Source organism: Anabrus simplex, chromosome 2 (assembly GCF_040414725.1).
Source record: "Anabrus simplex isolate iqAnaSimp1 chromosome 2, ASM4041472v1, whole genome shotgun sequence".
NCBI classification, from domain to species: Eukaryota; Metazoa; Arthropoda; class Insecta; order Orthoptera; family Tettigoniidae; genus Anabrus; species Anabrus simplex.
This window is the reverse complement of record NC_090266.1, coordinates 465,670,316-465,685,086: the sequence shown is the minus strand read 5'-3', so window position 1 is coordinate 465,685,086 and position 14,771 is coordinate 465,670,316. Positions and strand designations below refer to the sequence as shown.

Genomic DNA, 14,771 nt, shown 5'->3' with positions numbered 1-14,771 from the left:
GAGTAGCTCAGACTAGATTGCTGGCCTTCCAAGCTCAATTTGGGTTCGGTGCAGGCTCAGTCCGTCGGTATTTAGAAGTTGTTCAAGTACACCAGCCTCGTTTACTGGGAAGTAAAAGAACACCTATGGAGCAAAATTCAGGCACCCCTGTGTCTTCAAAAACCATAAAAGTAGTTAGTGGGATGAAAAACCAATATTATTATTATTCACATAAATGATGATCACCGAGCAAGTAGCCGTGTAGTTTGGGTCACGTAACTGTGTGCTTGCATTCAGGAGATAACGGGTTCAAACACCACTGTCGGCAGCCCTGAAAATGGTTTTCTGTAATTTTCACGTCAGGCTGTACATTAAATAAGGCCTCAGTTGCTTTCTTCCCCATTCCTAGCCCTTTCCTATTCTATCGTAGCCATAAGACCTATTTGTGGACGTGTACCATGAAGCAAATTGTAAAAAAAAAATAAGATAGTCTAGAAGATGACCTGCTGTTTTACTAATCTCTGGGACACCATAAAAGAAAGGATTTGGAAGTATTCTGCAAATGAAAGAAATACTGAAATATTTTCAAACTTTTTGAAGAATGGCCCTTTTCTGATTTCAAAAAAAGTCAGAAAAATATTCATGAAACAGGTGTTCTCATTTATGAGCTTGCAATTGTCATTACGGAAGATTAAATCTACCAAATTGATTGTTTCTTACAAACTTTAAAATCACACATTATCACACAAAGTAAAATCCGGATAAGGGAGAGTACATCTTTGACTGTATGAAATTATTTAACTTATCTGTTTATCTTTCAATGCATAAGAGAGATATGAAAGAACTATCAATATTTTTAAGCATTTACTTCTTTCTTTTCAGGATGTTTGTCCAGTGAGCCTCAGGGACAGTGGTCTAGTCCATAATGCTCATTCACAAGTATATATGTGACTTCAACTGCCTAATCAAGATCATTCCAGAAGTAATGGGAGATCTCTTTCATTCATATACATACACAGCCAGACAAAAAAAGGTAAGCACCTAGGAGATGTGGTCCAATACTATCGCATTTCAGTATACATGCATACCACTGATGTGTGAGTAAATGATTAGATTTACAAGGATCTGTAATGTGTAGAACATCCACCAGACTGCATTCGTGATGGCACCGTCCTGTTATTGATAAGTTGTTATCAGTCAACTGCTGTGAGTCAGACAGTTAAGCAACACGTGCAGAGAGGACTAAGTACAGTACGGAAGCACCCGTGATGCCTCGCAGACGTGTTAGACAGGCTATCCACCAATTGACAGTATTTGACAGAGGCTGCATTGTGGGACTGCATGAGGCTGGTTGGTCGTATCGTGCAATTACCAGGCATGTGGGCCATTCAGATGTCACAGTAGCCCGATGTTGGACTCAATGGGTACGTGAGGGCACCCAGTCACGTCATGCAGGTTCGGGTCGATCAAGAAACACCACCCCAAAGAAGGACCATCATATGGTGCACCAAGCATTGCGGGATCCCATAACTTCAGCACCCGGCATCCGTGAACATGTACTGGAGACTCTACAACATCCTGCGAGTTCCCGCACTGTATCTCAACGACTCGCATCCACTGGATGGGAGTCCTATTGTCCCATGCGTCAGTTGCCATTGACACCAGAACACCAACGCCTGCGTTTGGAGTGGTGCCTTGCCCGAAAGGCGTGGACAGAGGAGGACTGGCATCTCGCATCATGTTCAGTGATGAGTCCCGCTTCTCAACAAGCTCCAATGACCATCGTGTGAGAGTTTAGCAGCGTCGAGGGCAGAGGGTAGATCCTGCCCATATTGTGGAAAGACACACAGACGTAATCCCTGGCATCATGGCGTGGGGAGCCATAGGATATGCGTTCAGATTACTTCTAATAGTGCTTCGGCAGACTTTGACGGCACAGCGATACGTCACAGATGTCCTGTGTCCGCACGCCCTACCCCTTATGGCACAGCACCCTGGGACAGTGTTCCAACAAGATAATGCACGTCCACACACAGCAAGTGTATCTATGGACTGCCTAGAGCATGATGAGGACCACCCATGGCCAGCAAGATCCCCGGACCTCTCTATCTTTCAGCATATGTAGTTTCATTCATTTTCAACCACTCCTCGGTGCTTAACCTTTTTTGTCAGGCAATGTATATTCATCAGCAGACAGAAATGAACTGCACAATGTCATTTGCTCAGATATATATGTATTTTTTTAAATTTAGAATCTCTTATGCCTTTGTTTGCAAGATGTAGTGTTTACAATGCACTATGCCTTCTAATATGGGCTAGAATACTTTTTTTTTACTTTCATTGGCCTGTATCAATCTCCTCCCTGGCTCTGACGATATGAAAGTGACCGAGGTATGAGCGATGCTAGTAATACTATTCCTTATGCAGCCAGTCCCTGTTATGATAAGTGTGAAATTGTCACTCGGAAGGTTGGTTGATGAGTGCATTTCAGTGTGCTTGCCATACTGATACGTAAAAGCAACTTCTGGTTCGGTGAGGAAATCAACGGGGAACTACTTCACTCCTCTTTCTCCTAGTATGCCTCCTCAGTGATGCCTAGGTCATCCATGACAGCTGTTTGAGAAGCTGTTCAGCATCAAACCATCCTTTGGGATGAATACCATACATACATACATACATACATACATACATACATACATACATACATACATACATACATACATACATAATCCCTTCTCATACCAATCAGGGAATGAGAAACTAACACTGATATTACTCGGTATGTGCAACAACTCAGCTAAAAGGGTCTTTGAGTACTTTGATTTACTGAAAAAGTTATGTTCACACTAATTGCTTCTGCAGTTAAGATGCAATGAAAGCCCACCTATACCTAAGAAACTTAATATATTTCACAGCTCTCCTTTAAACTCAACAATTTTGTTCACCATTATGTTATATATATCTTAGTAGTCCCACTCACCTTGGTGATACATTTTTCATCAGGAATTTCCTCCTCCCTTATAGTGATTTCTTTGTTGTAGTCCAAGAATACAGGCGGATTATCATTGACATTTTCAATTTTAATTGTGACATTGGCAAAGTCTTCATAAGCTCCATCAAATGCACGAACTTTCAGTAGGTACTGAATAAAAATTAAATTTCATTAATACTCAAGAAAGATACTGAGCTGAAAACAGTTTACACTATAATTTTCATACATTTTAAAATTAATTTAAAAAACCAACTTACTTCAGTGATATTCTCATAATCCAACTTATTCTTCACTCTTATTTTTCCTGTAGTGTTCTCTATCAGAAAAGCATCGTATGTATTACCGTCTATAATGCTGTATACAACAGGCGAGGCTGCAAAAGAACAAACAGAGTTAATGTAATTAGCACATCAGTAACCTAACTAAAAGTTGGTTTTCACTATGATTTGGCAAGACTCTTGAGCTAGTAAGAATTGAAGAGCTTGTTTCCAAAACTCACTAAGTCAGTTTTTGATGAAATTCAGAAATCCATTGGATCTTGTTAGTAATGTGTAGACCTTTCTGTGTCGCTAATATTTTATTCCAGGTACCCACTACGTCATCGTAATGTGTGGGGTAGGAATTATGTTTTTCCAATCAAAACTGTACTAAGTCAGACCGTGATGTCTTCCAAACTCTACTGTCTCATACATATGCGTACAAGTAAGCTCCCGTTTCCCACCAGTATCCTGCTTGCGGTTTCATTTGGTTTATGTTGATGAGCTGTGCTGTAGAGCAAGTTTCCCCATGAAATGAAACGTCGTATGGCTTTTAGTGCCGGGATATCCCAGGACGGGTTTGGCTCGCCAGGTGCAGGTCTTCTATTTGACATCCGTAGGCGACCTGCGCATCGTGATGAGGATGAGATGATGATGAAGACAACACATACACCCAGCCCCCATGCCATTGTAATTAACCAATTAAGGTTAAAATCCCCGAGCCGGCCGGGAATCGAACCCGGGACCCTCTGAACCGAAGGCCAGTATGCTGACCGTTCAGCCAAAGAGTCAGACAGTTTCCCCTATTAAGCCTATGTACACGATGACTGATTTAAAAAGTTCAGCAAGTCCTCTACATGATTCCGATAGAAGCAGGAAGAGAAGGAGGGATGTAAACAACTGGGATAAAACAAATGCAAGCATGCAAGAAACAGTTCTAGTGCTCACCCTATACCTTGTACCAATTGCAATCATGCAGGATGGCCAAATTATTATATGCAAAGTAGGATTGTGAAGTCCAGGAGACATCACCCATTTCTGTGACAACTGCATAACAACAAATCAAAATTAGAGCAAGACAACTTCCTTTTAATATATTATGTCCACAGAAGCAAAAACACATTGACCAAGGAATGTAGGTTATGAACACAACATTGTATACGGAGGAAAACTGGACATATTGTAAGAGTGTGTGTTCAGTCATTCTCTTCTCCAACAGGAATGTGTAGATTCAGACTGAATTGTTTATCTATGTACTTCAGTGCTACAGGTCAACAATGTAAAGACAACAGGGGTGGTGCACATACTAAAGCCAAAGACAGCAAGACTGAGGCTTCAATTGTAACTTTCATGAAGACCTTGAAGTGCAGAGAAATATATTAGGGGAGGTCAAATAGCATACAAGTTTACATGGACGCAACAATATTTGTCAAGAAGATTTGGTGAATGTAGAAAGAGGCCAGCATGGCTGCTTCTAAACCAGTCGCAATTAACAGAAAAAATCATTCCAAACATGGCTCAAAATCTGGTTAGGGCACCAGAAAACTGAAATTCTATGAAGAATTAAAAATCAAGGTATAAAATAATTCTACATCACCAGCTGAGAGAGCAGATCTGATGGAACATCGTAGATTGCACAAATTACATGCTAGAGTTCCAGAAATTTTGAAGCAAGAGGAAGTTGACCTTTTTATGCTTGACAGCTTTAGTTGTACAATCTAACTTTTGTAATTCATGAAATGTCCAAAATGTGGAAAACACATCCATATATTCTTGGACAAAAGATCAGTCTGGAAGAAGATCGCATGAAGTTGCATCAGCTTTGCATACCTTTTGGTATTATCTTGAAGAGAGGGTTTGTTAAAAAACAAGATCAGAAGGCATTAAATTTCAGAAAACATTGATGCTATTCTATAAGTCTCCTACAAGTCAAAACAAAAATTCTACCATCATGTGCTCTTTGCTTAATTATGTTAAATTAAGTTAAAATTTTAATAAAGTGGAACCTATTTTTCCTATCCGAGGAGACAGTTTTGTGCCTCTGGACCGCATGTCTGGGAGAATCAAAAAGGTCACAGAACTCGCGAAAACAATATTAGATCCACAACAATATCATGCTATTCTGGAAAAGCATGGAAGAGTTTAACATTTATGAAATAACTAGCAATTACCTGCAGCTTCGCTCGCGTGGATTTCATAACTTGATAAAAGTAATCGTTCCTCGCTAGTGTACTAAGACATTATCTGAAAATCCCTAAAGTATAAAAACTCGCCAAAAAATGGAGTGGTGACCGGGCGAGCTGGTCGTGCGGTTAGGGGCGCACAGCTGTGAACTTTCATCCGGGAGATAGTGGGTTCGAGCCCCACTGTCGGCATCCCTGAAGATGGTTTTCCTTGGTTTCCGATTTTCACACCAGCCAAATGCTGGGGCTGTACCTTATTTAAGGCCACGGCCGCTTCGTCCCACTCCCAGGCCTTTCCTATCCCATTGTCGCCATAAGATTTATCTGTATATGTGCGACGTAAAAAAAAAGAGCTTCATTTACCCAAAGACACTCTTTGTAAAGCACGTTTGTGGTAGACTTTTGGGGCTAAGATGGCCATGCGACATACAACTGTACATGTGAGAAACATTCTTCTCTCAATTCGAAATATATAATTCTTTATTTTTAAAGGAGTTTCCAAATACCTATTTCAACATCTGTTAACATCTTCAGCTTTTGAGATATAGGTATCCTCGTAAGAAACAATTCAAGTCTTTTTCACTTCTTTTCACCCCCGTTAAGTGCCTTGTCTAAAAAGAAAATACATATTCCAATATTTTCAAAGGTCTTTCCAAATATCAAGTTTCATGTCTGCAACATGTTATGTTTTGACATATAAAGTAGATATACCGGAACTCATTTTAAAAATTCAACCGTTGTTCAATTCTTTTCACTCCTTAAGTGTTTTTCCCGAAAACAAAAAATACGTGTTTCTTTTAAAGGAGATCACAAATAGCAGTTTGCACATCTGTAACATAAGTTTCTGATATGTAAGTATCCCCATAAAATGATTTCAACTTCTTTTTCAGCACAGACCCCCTCCCCGCACCTTTTACACACCCCCACCCCCCCCCCCGTTATGTTGATTTCCCAAAAAAAAGTGTGTTTATTTATAAAGGAGCTCCCAAATACCAACTGTCGCATTTGTAAAATCTTCAGTTTTTGAGATATATGTATCCGCATAAAAAATCTCTGCTCCTTTTTCATCCCCACACCAAGTTGATTTTCGCCCAAAAAATGCGGTTCCTTGATTTTTAAAGGAGATTCCAAATACCAATTTTCACGTCTGTAATTTTCAGTTTTTGTGATATAAGTATTCCCATAAGAAGAATTCAATTTTTTTCACTTCCTTCCATCCCTGCAGGTGAATTTTCCAAAAACAAAAATATGAGTTCCTTTATTTATCTCCTTTCCCAACCCCTCCAACCCCCAATATTTTTTTTTAAAGGTTTTTTTTTAAGAAGAAGATTTAAAATACCAATTTTTGCATCTGTAACATCTTTAGTTTAAAACATATATATAAGTATCCTCATACAAATAATTCAACTAATTTTTAAATTCTTTCACCCCCCCACCACCACTTATGTTGATTTTCCAGAACCAAAGAATAGGTGCTTCTTTATTTTTAAAGGAGATTCCGAATACAAACTTTCACGTCTGCAACATTTTAGTTTTTGAAATATAACTATCCTCATACAAAGAATTCAACTAATTTTTGAACATTTTCACCACCCCCCTTTAACACGCGAGAGGTCGCACCTGCGGCAATTTGCCACACTTTTTAAATATTTAATAATTTTGTTGCCAGTCGCTGTAGGGCTTAGGGCGTTTGTTTCATCCCTCCCCTCCCTCTCTCCCGTCTGACATTCATTATCATCAGTGTATTGTCTGCTGCGTTCCGGAGTAGTTTAAGTTTTCTTTCACTCTCGCATCTGCCGCGGCAAAATGCCTTTGAGCGACCCCTCATGTAGTGTATTCTTACATGACTGCATTTCCAAGAAAGTTTCTCAAGTAAAGTTCATGAGGTTTATGGTGGCTTTCAGTGAAGAGTGGTGCTGTGGTTTTATCTTGAATTGTGACCAAATCATTCATTGAAATGTACAAATGCAAACGTTGAGGCAATTTGCTCACACGCGACCTCTCGCGTTCTTTAAAAACTCGTGTAATTTTACCAGATTTTGCAACAACATTTCATTAATTTTTTTACATTGAGAAAATATTGTTACTGGGTAATTATGTTAGTACTAGTTCAAAGGCAGTTAAACAGGGTACATATTTATATTTTTATCAGAGCATTCACTGAAAAAGGAAAATAGCAGCTCATTAAAATATTAAGCGTGAGCAATTTGCCTTCGCGCGACCTCTCACGTTCTAAGACAGGTGCGACCATTCGGGTGTTAAATGGATTTTGCAAAGAAAAAAATACGCATTTCGTTAGTTTTTAAGGAGACACCGAATACTAATTTTCATGTCTGTAACATCTTCAGTTTTTGAGATATCAGTATCCTAATAAAAATAATTCAACTACCTTCTAAGTCCTTTTTAACGCCCCACCCAATAGTTTTTCGGACAACAAAAAAAATGCACGTTTCTTTATTTTTAAAAGATTAAAAGTATCAATTTTCATGCCTGTAACATGTTAAGTTTTTCAGATGTACTGTAAATAATCTCATTTTAAGAATTAACCCCCCCTTTTTAGTTCCCCTTACATAGATTTTCCGAAAACAAATTGTCTATGTTTCTTTACTTTTACAGGAGATTACAAATAACAATTTTCATGTTTCTAACATGTTACATTTCTGAGATATACTGCAGATATAGCCTTTTTAAAATTTCATCCCCTTCCTCACTCCTGTTCACCCCGCATTTATTGGATTTTCCAGAAACAAAAAGTACATGTTTCTTTATATTTAAAGGAGATTCTAAATACCAATTATCATGTCTGTAACGTCTTCAGTTTTGAGATATAAGTATCCTCATAAAATGTATTCAACCCCTTCTTCACTTGTTTTCACCCCTCTTAAGTGGACTTGCAGAAAACAAAATAAATATGTTTTCCTTTATTTTTAAAGGAGATTCCAAATGTCAATTATCATGTGTGTAACCTCTTCAGTTTTTGAGATATAAGTATCCTCATAAAAGGTATTCATCTCCTTTTTCACCAGTTTTCACCCCCCACCCCCACCCCCCTAAGGGGACTTTCCCAAAAAAAAAGTCTCATTTTTAAAAGCGATTCCAAATACCAATGTATTTATTATTATTATTATTATTATTATTATTATTATTATTATTATTATTAATAATAATAATAATAATAGCTGCAAAATATTGGAATTTACTGAATTTTACAGGAAATTTGTCTTATACATGGTATGAAACTAATTTCTCTGTTAATAACACTGCCAAGAAGTGAGTGCTGCTCCTTACCTGTGTCATTATCCAGAGCCTTCACTTCAGCAACCTGAAAATTTATATTGGCATCTTCAGCAATTGCTTCGGCAATGTACCATGGTTTAGTAAATTCAGGCTTATTGTCATTCTTGTCTGCAATTTCAATACGGAAATTCTGTTCACCTGAAAAATAAATAAAAGCAAAGCTATGAATAACCAACATCATACCAGTAGTCACTTTGTTATTGTATTTCCATTATTTTAATAAGAAGGCTGAAAGGTGTACTGTACAGAATTGAATTGACTATCCCCACATATACCACTGAAACTGTTAATTTTTTTTTTTTAACAGGAGAGCATCATAAAACTTCTCTTGAGCACATGGTGCTGCACACTACAGACACTTTACCTTGCTTGTTCATGATAATAAATGTTTTCTTTTTTTTTTTTTTTTTTATTTTACATATGGCTGAAGCATGTACAAACACAAGTTGTTTGCACTATAATACATAATTTATCTCATTTTCAATCCCTATGGTTCTTTAGAAGAAGAGAAAGTGTTAGTAAGCAAGCAAACTTATAGTTTTACGTGACTGTTGACATTTTGATCACAGCCAAGGGACCTCCAGTTTTACATGGAATCTGAACCACAGACTCTCGACTTTCCATTTCAAAAATTCCACGTGCACTGGCTGAGATTCAAATCCTGATCACCTTGCTGAAAAGTCAGTGAAAATGCCACTCTGCTACCACACCCAAACACGAAACAAGATCATATTTATTGTATCATTTCTGTATATCAAGGACAAAATTTAACAAATACCCTATTTGAAGACATTTCTTATACTTGATGGGAACTAAATGCTACTTGAATTATCCATTTGTGTTGAGTAGTATTACCACTATACATGGAGGAACACATCACCATATTCATAGGTGGGAAGTTGCTAAGACCAACATATATTTTTACAAACTTGCTGCTTACATCCAACACTGGAGAATAATTATTATACTGTTGTCCATCAATTAACACAGCAACAACCCATGAGGAAATATTAAAAATGCTGAAGAAAGCAATAAAATTATAATGCTTTGAAAATTAGAACTGCCATGCAATAAAAAAATATATATATATATAAAACGTAAAACATGTCTTTTTTTTTTTTTTTGTAGTGTGTGTTTGACACACTGAAAAACTCTTGTTACATTACTCTATCGGGCTCATCTGGTTTTACCAGCACCCCATCCATAATATTCTTCCCTCTGGTTCATTCCATCACTTTCTGATTCAGCTGTACTTCCCAAATTAACTTATTTACTATTTGTTGGTCATGCTTCCTGCCACTCGCATTACCTTCCCAACTGACATTTGGTAAATTGAGATCACCTGTTAAAATCATGTTCCTTTCCATGCCCCTTCCCACATAGTTAATTATCATATCAAATAATTCTGTATCAGCATCAGTGCCACCCTTTCCAGGTTTGTACACCCCAAAAGAATGAAGTAGTCTATTATTAGAAATGAGCCTTACACCTAGAATGTCAGGATTTATTAAATTGGTAACCTTTGTGGGATTGCAATTTCCCTGTTCTTCTCCTTTTGGTCTTGCAGTAACCGTCATAAGTTACTGGACATTTTTATTGTTGCTGTGATTCGGGGTTATGTGAAATGGATATTGAATGACTGCTTTATGAACTACGAAGAGATCATACCTCTCTTACCTGGTGTTGTGTTCTGGAGTACCATTCCCCAGCATTTACTTATTTTGTGCTCTATTATTTGCTCTGTGTAATGGAAATTGTACTAGCCTGGTTTTCCTACTCATTGTGATTCTGATTTGGTTTAAATCTTTGTATTGTCCTCAAATGACCCTTGTAGATCCTGCACCACCTTTTTATTTTATTTTGGTTGGTTGCAGGCCTGTATTCACTATTAGATGGTTATTTTTCATGGCACCTTTGGCTTGCCTCCATTGGTTGTTCATTCTGTTTTATAAGCCATTTGGCTGATTCTGCTAGCTGTACAGCTATCACGATCTCCTGTTTTGATGCCACATCATGAAGATTAGAACATCAAAATATTTGCTTAATTTTTGTGATATAGTACTTTCTTGTGTGGATCAGAGTAGGCTGGCCGAAACAGAAACAAAATTTGCCAGTGTTCTGCAATAAGAGGATGCCAGCAAAGCTTAGAGGAAAGCTCTATATGATGGTGGTAAGGCTTGCACTGACATGCTGGACACTCTGTGAACACCACAAGCAGTCTCTAAATGCCACAGAGATGAAGATACAGTAGAAGTCTGTTATGGCGAGTACTGCTTATAACGAGAACCCTGTTATGCCGACAATATTTTGATGTCCCTTCAAAATTCCTATGTTAAACTGTATATTATCCTTCGGTTACAGAGAGAGCCCTAACACTGACGCATCCGTTATTACGAGCGATTAAGCGCGCGCGATTTTTTCCGTTATCGATATTTATGTACACCAGCCAAGCATGCAATCGAATATCTTCGCATCGTTTCCTCACTATGTCCACTAGCGAGTTCTCTCGTCGACATTCAAAGGCGATGTCAGAGTCTATTAGTAATACCCGTCGACTGCTCTTCCGTAAAGAAAATTCAAAATGGAAGAGAACATATTTTCTTAATAAATGCGGAAATAACATGTCCGATAGCAGTTCTTAACTCATTAAAAATAAAGGCTGACTAAACGATTGCTTATTTTTAATGCTAAATACTGCAATTAAGAAAAATGAGATACACCGAGATATGGCAGAGTGCATAATTGATTTCACAGGTTAGTTTATATTTTCGTGCGTCTGGTTAAATTACGGAAAGTTTATTATCATGTAAATTTATAGCGAGAAAGTTTATAATTTCTCTAGTGGCGCTTGAAGTATGTTTTCATCATATGTATAGTACGGTTAAGTTAGGATAAATGACGCTGTTTGAATAAGGAAACCGAAACTTTTGCCACAAAATGCGATCGATCATCTATGGTACGGTATGGTTTTCTCATTATGTGCATTTGCGAGCTCTCTCGTCGACATTCGAATGCGATGTTGTAGTCGATCAGTAGTACTCAACCAAGACCAACTACAATATCTTGGTCTTGACTCATCGACTGCTATTCTCTAAAAAAATTTGAATGAAATAGAATAACTAGTTTTCGTAATAAATGCGTAAATAACGTGGCCAATAGCAGTTGTTAACTCGTTAAAAATAACGGCTGAAGTAAACGATCTCTTAAGTTTAATGTTATATACTGAAATTAAGTAAGAATGTGATACACCTGAAGATATGGCAGAGTACATAACTGATTTCAGAGGATAGTTAATATTTTCTCGCGTCTAGTTACATTTCGGAAAGGCTATTCGCATGTAAATTTTTAGCGAGGATAGCTCATTGCTCTACATGCGTATCAAATATGTTTTCATGACACAGTTAGGTTAGGTGACGCCATTTGAAGAACAAAACTCTGGAGTGATACCGCATTTCTCCGAATCCAAGATGACGTTTTCTTCCTCAGAATCCCACGCGAAAAATTAAGGGTCGTCTTGCATTCGCGGCCTAACAGTAATGAATACCACTGGCAACCCTCGCGGTATCCACGTTGCTTCTTTTCATCCCCGCACGCACATACAAAATTCGTTGACAATAAGCGACCGCTTCTTTATTATACATCGCTAGCCGTGACAACCGGTTGTACAGTGTCTGTGTGTAACGTCACTGGATCTCGGGAAATAGTGAAGAGAGAATGACATTCTATTAGCCTCTACAAAAACGTTTCTGAAATCTGCAGAATGGCATCAAAACATGCGAGCCTTCAAATTCGTAGAAAGGCCATGGCTACACAGTGGCAGAGTTATAATGTGTCTACTGTACCCGACTCTAGTAAAATTAAGTTTTGTAGACAGCAAGAATATTTTCGTGATGGATAATCATAAAGATATGTGGAACAGGTATTGCCGGCAAATTGTGAACGGGTTCTCGTCGATATTATGCCAATTTTAAGTTAGCGGTAATGGTTATTAAATACTCGGAAATATAGAATAACTGTGCAGCCGCAAGAAAATATGGCGTAGGCCTAACTAAGTCAATATTTGGGGTCAGTGCGAAGACAAAGATACAAAAAATGCATTCAGTGGTCCGCAACAAGGACGCTTTAAAGAAGTCGAAAATGAAATTGTGAGGTATGCGCACGAAAAACGCAAGGGCGGAAAGGCCGTGGCGCAATAAACTCGTTCGCTGACCTTCAACGTCCGCGATTAGGCCTAGCTATCCGCTGAAGTTGACCAAACCCGGCAAGCGAGACATGCGTGTAGCGGTAGCCGGTTATATCTGACGCTGAGTAAAAATACCGTAAAAGTTTTTATAGACGGCAAGAATATTTTCCTGACGGATCGCTGTATTGTAGAGACGCATGGAATAGGTATTGCCAGCAAATTTTCAACGGGTTCTCTTCGGTATTATGATGCCAATTTTAAGTTAATGATCATTAAACCCGCGGAAATAAAGAATAATTGTGCAGCCGCAAAAATGCGGCGTAAGGAAAGCCAATGTTCGGCGTCTAAAAATTGTGTAAAAATGCGTACTGTACAACAAAGGCATTCATCTGATTTTACAACGCACTTTTTTTTAGCATGATTAAAAATTTTGAAGGAAAGAGTGGGGTTCGTCATGGATTCGGAGAAATACGAAACTGTATTTTATTTTTCAGAATGAAAATAAACACACTTTCAAGTAGTATTGGATTTCGAAAAATAACAAACAAGTCGTAGTGTGGATATCATCCGCTGAAATGCAAGTTTTGAACAAACTGATTGCCGTTTCATACCGATTTTAATGTGTATGGGGGTTTCCCGAATTTTATTTTTAAAATCGGATATAACGACAATCCGTTATAGCGAGTAAATTTTCCGCTGTTGTGAATTCTCGCTATAACGGACTTCTACTGTATTTAGAATGTTGGCAAGAGTTTTGAAGGAGGATCAATTCTGAAACGAGCACATCGGAAGCATGTTACACGTGAAGGAGACTGTCGTGGAGAAGTTTCAGTGTGAGTGGGTAACATGATTTGAGAAGGAGAATGAACAGGGCCAGAGCTATGTAGCTACGTAGCCAAAGGCTAACTGGGATATGAAGAAGAGGAAGGCCTAAGAACAGCTGTGCCCAACAGATAAGGAGGCAACTTTGGCCCCACTGCAAATGCTTTCTGCTAAACCCTGGAGGATCCACTATAGCAGCACATCACTGATGTACATCGATGGCAAAGCAAGAGTAAGTAATAGTGCTGGACTGAGTGGCTCAGACAGTTAAGGCCCTGACTTTCTGAGCCCAAGTTGGAAGGCTTGATCCTGGATCAGCCCGGTGGTATTTGAAGGTACTCTAATATGTCAGCCCTGTATCAATATGTTTATTGGCACATACAAGAACTCCTACAGGACAATATTCAGGCACCTCAGCATCCCCAGAAACTGTGAAAGTAGTTAGTGGGACATAAAACCAGTAGTAGTAATAGTAGCAGTAGCAGCAGCAGCAGCAGCAGCAGCAGCAGACAGATGAAGAACTGAATTAGGTAAGTTTATTAAAATTAGTTTTAAATGGCATATCAGATTCCCAGTATACAATTAATCACTTTTCTTAGAAAAAATGAAAAGCGAGGAGGAAAGAGTAATGTAATGAAGACCAAGTACATGATATGAGCAGCTACAAATTGGTAGCAAGGACGCTCTACAATATTAAGGTGTACACCACCACAACCAGTCACTAAGTCATTAAATGAATGTAACAGGTTTATCTTCACAAGAAGAATAAAATAGTTCATTGGAATGTTCTGAATACTAACCTTTGTTGTGTCTTACTCCATCGTTGAACAGTGAAGAAGGTGCACTATCAGTTGCAATCACTTTAATGTTATAAAAATCTCTCTCTTCTCTGTCAAATTTTACTAATGTTGTAATGTTACCAGTATGCTTGTCAATATGGAAGAGGTCTTTATTGTCAGCTAATTCATATGTAACCTGAAATTTAAAAAGTGGACATGTATGCATTCAAAAGTTATCAGCAATGCATAGAGTAAACGTGGAAAATATGGAAATAGGGA

General features: G+C 38.2%; 1 protein-coding gene across 1 annotated transcript in view; it reads right to left on the bottom strand.

The window, feature by feature from the left end:
* Positions 1 to 14,771, bottom strand: part of shg (shotgun) — a 159,134-nt gene that overhangs the window by 84,674 nt on the left and 59,689 nt on the right. Inside the window, exons 9-12 of the mRNA XM_067139957.2 lie at positions 14,514 to 14,688; positions 8,700 to 8,846; positions 3,229 to 3,344; positions 2,960 to 3,121 (exon numbers count right to left, since the gene is read on the bottom strand). Of these exons, the coding sequence (XP_066996058.2) occupies positions 2,960 to 3,121; positions 3,229 to 3,344; positions 8,700 to 8,846; positions 14,514 to 14,688 (600 nt within the window). The remainder of the gene's footprint in view (positions 1 to 2,959; positions 3,122 to 3,228; positions 3,345 to 8,699; positions 8,847 to 14,513; positions 14,689 to 14,771) is intronic.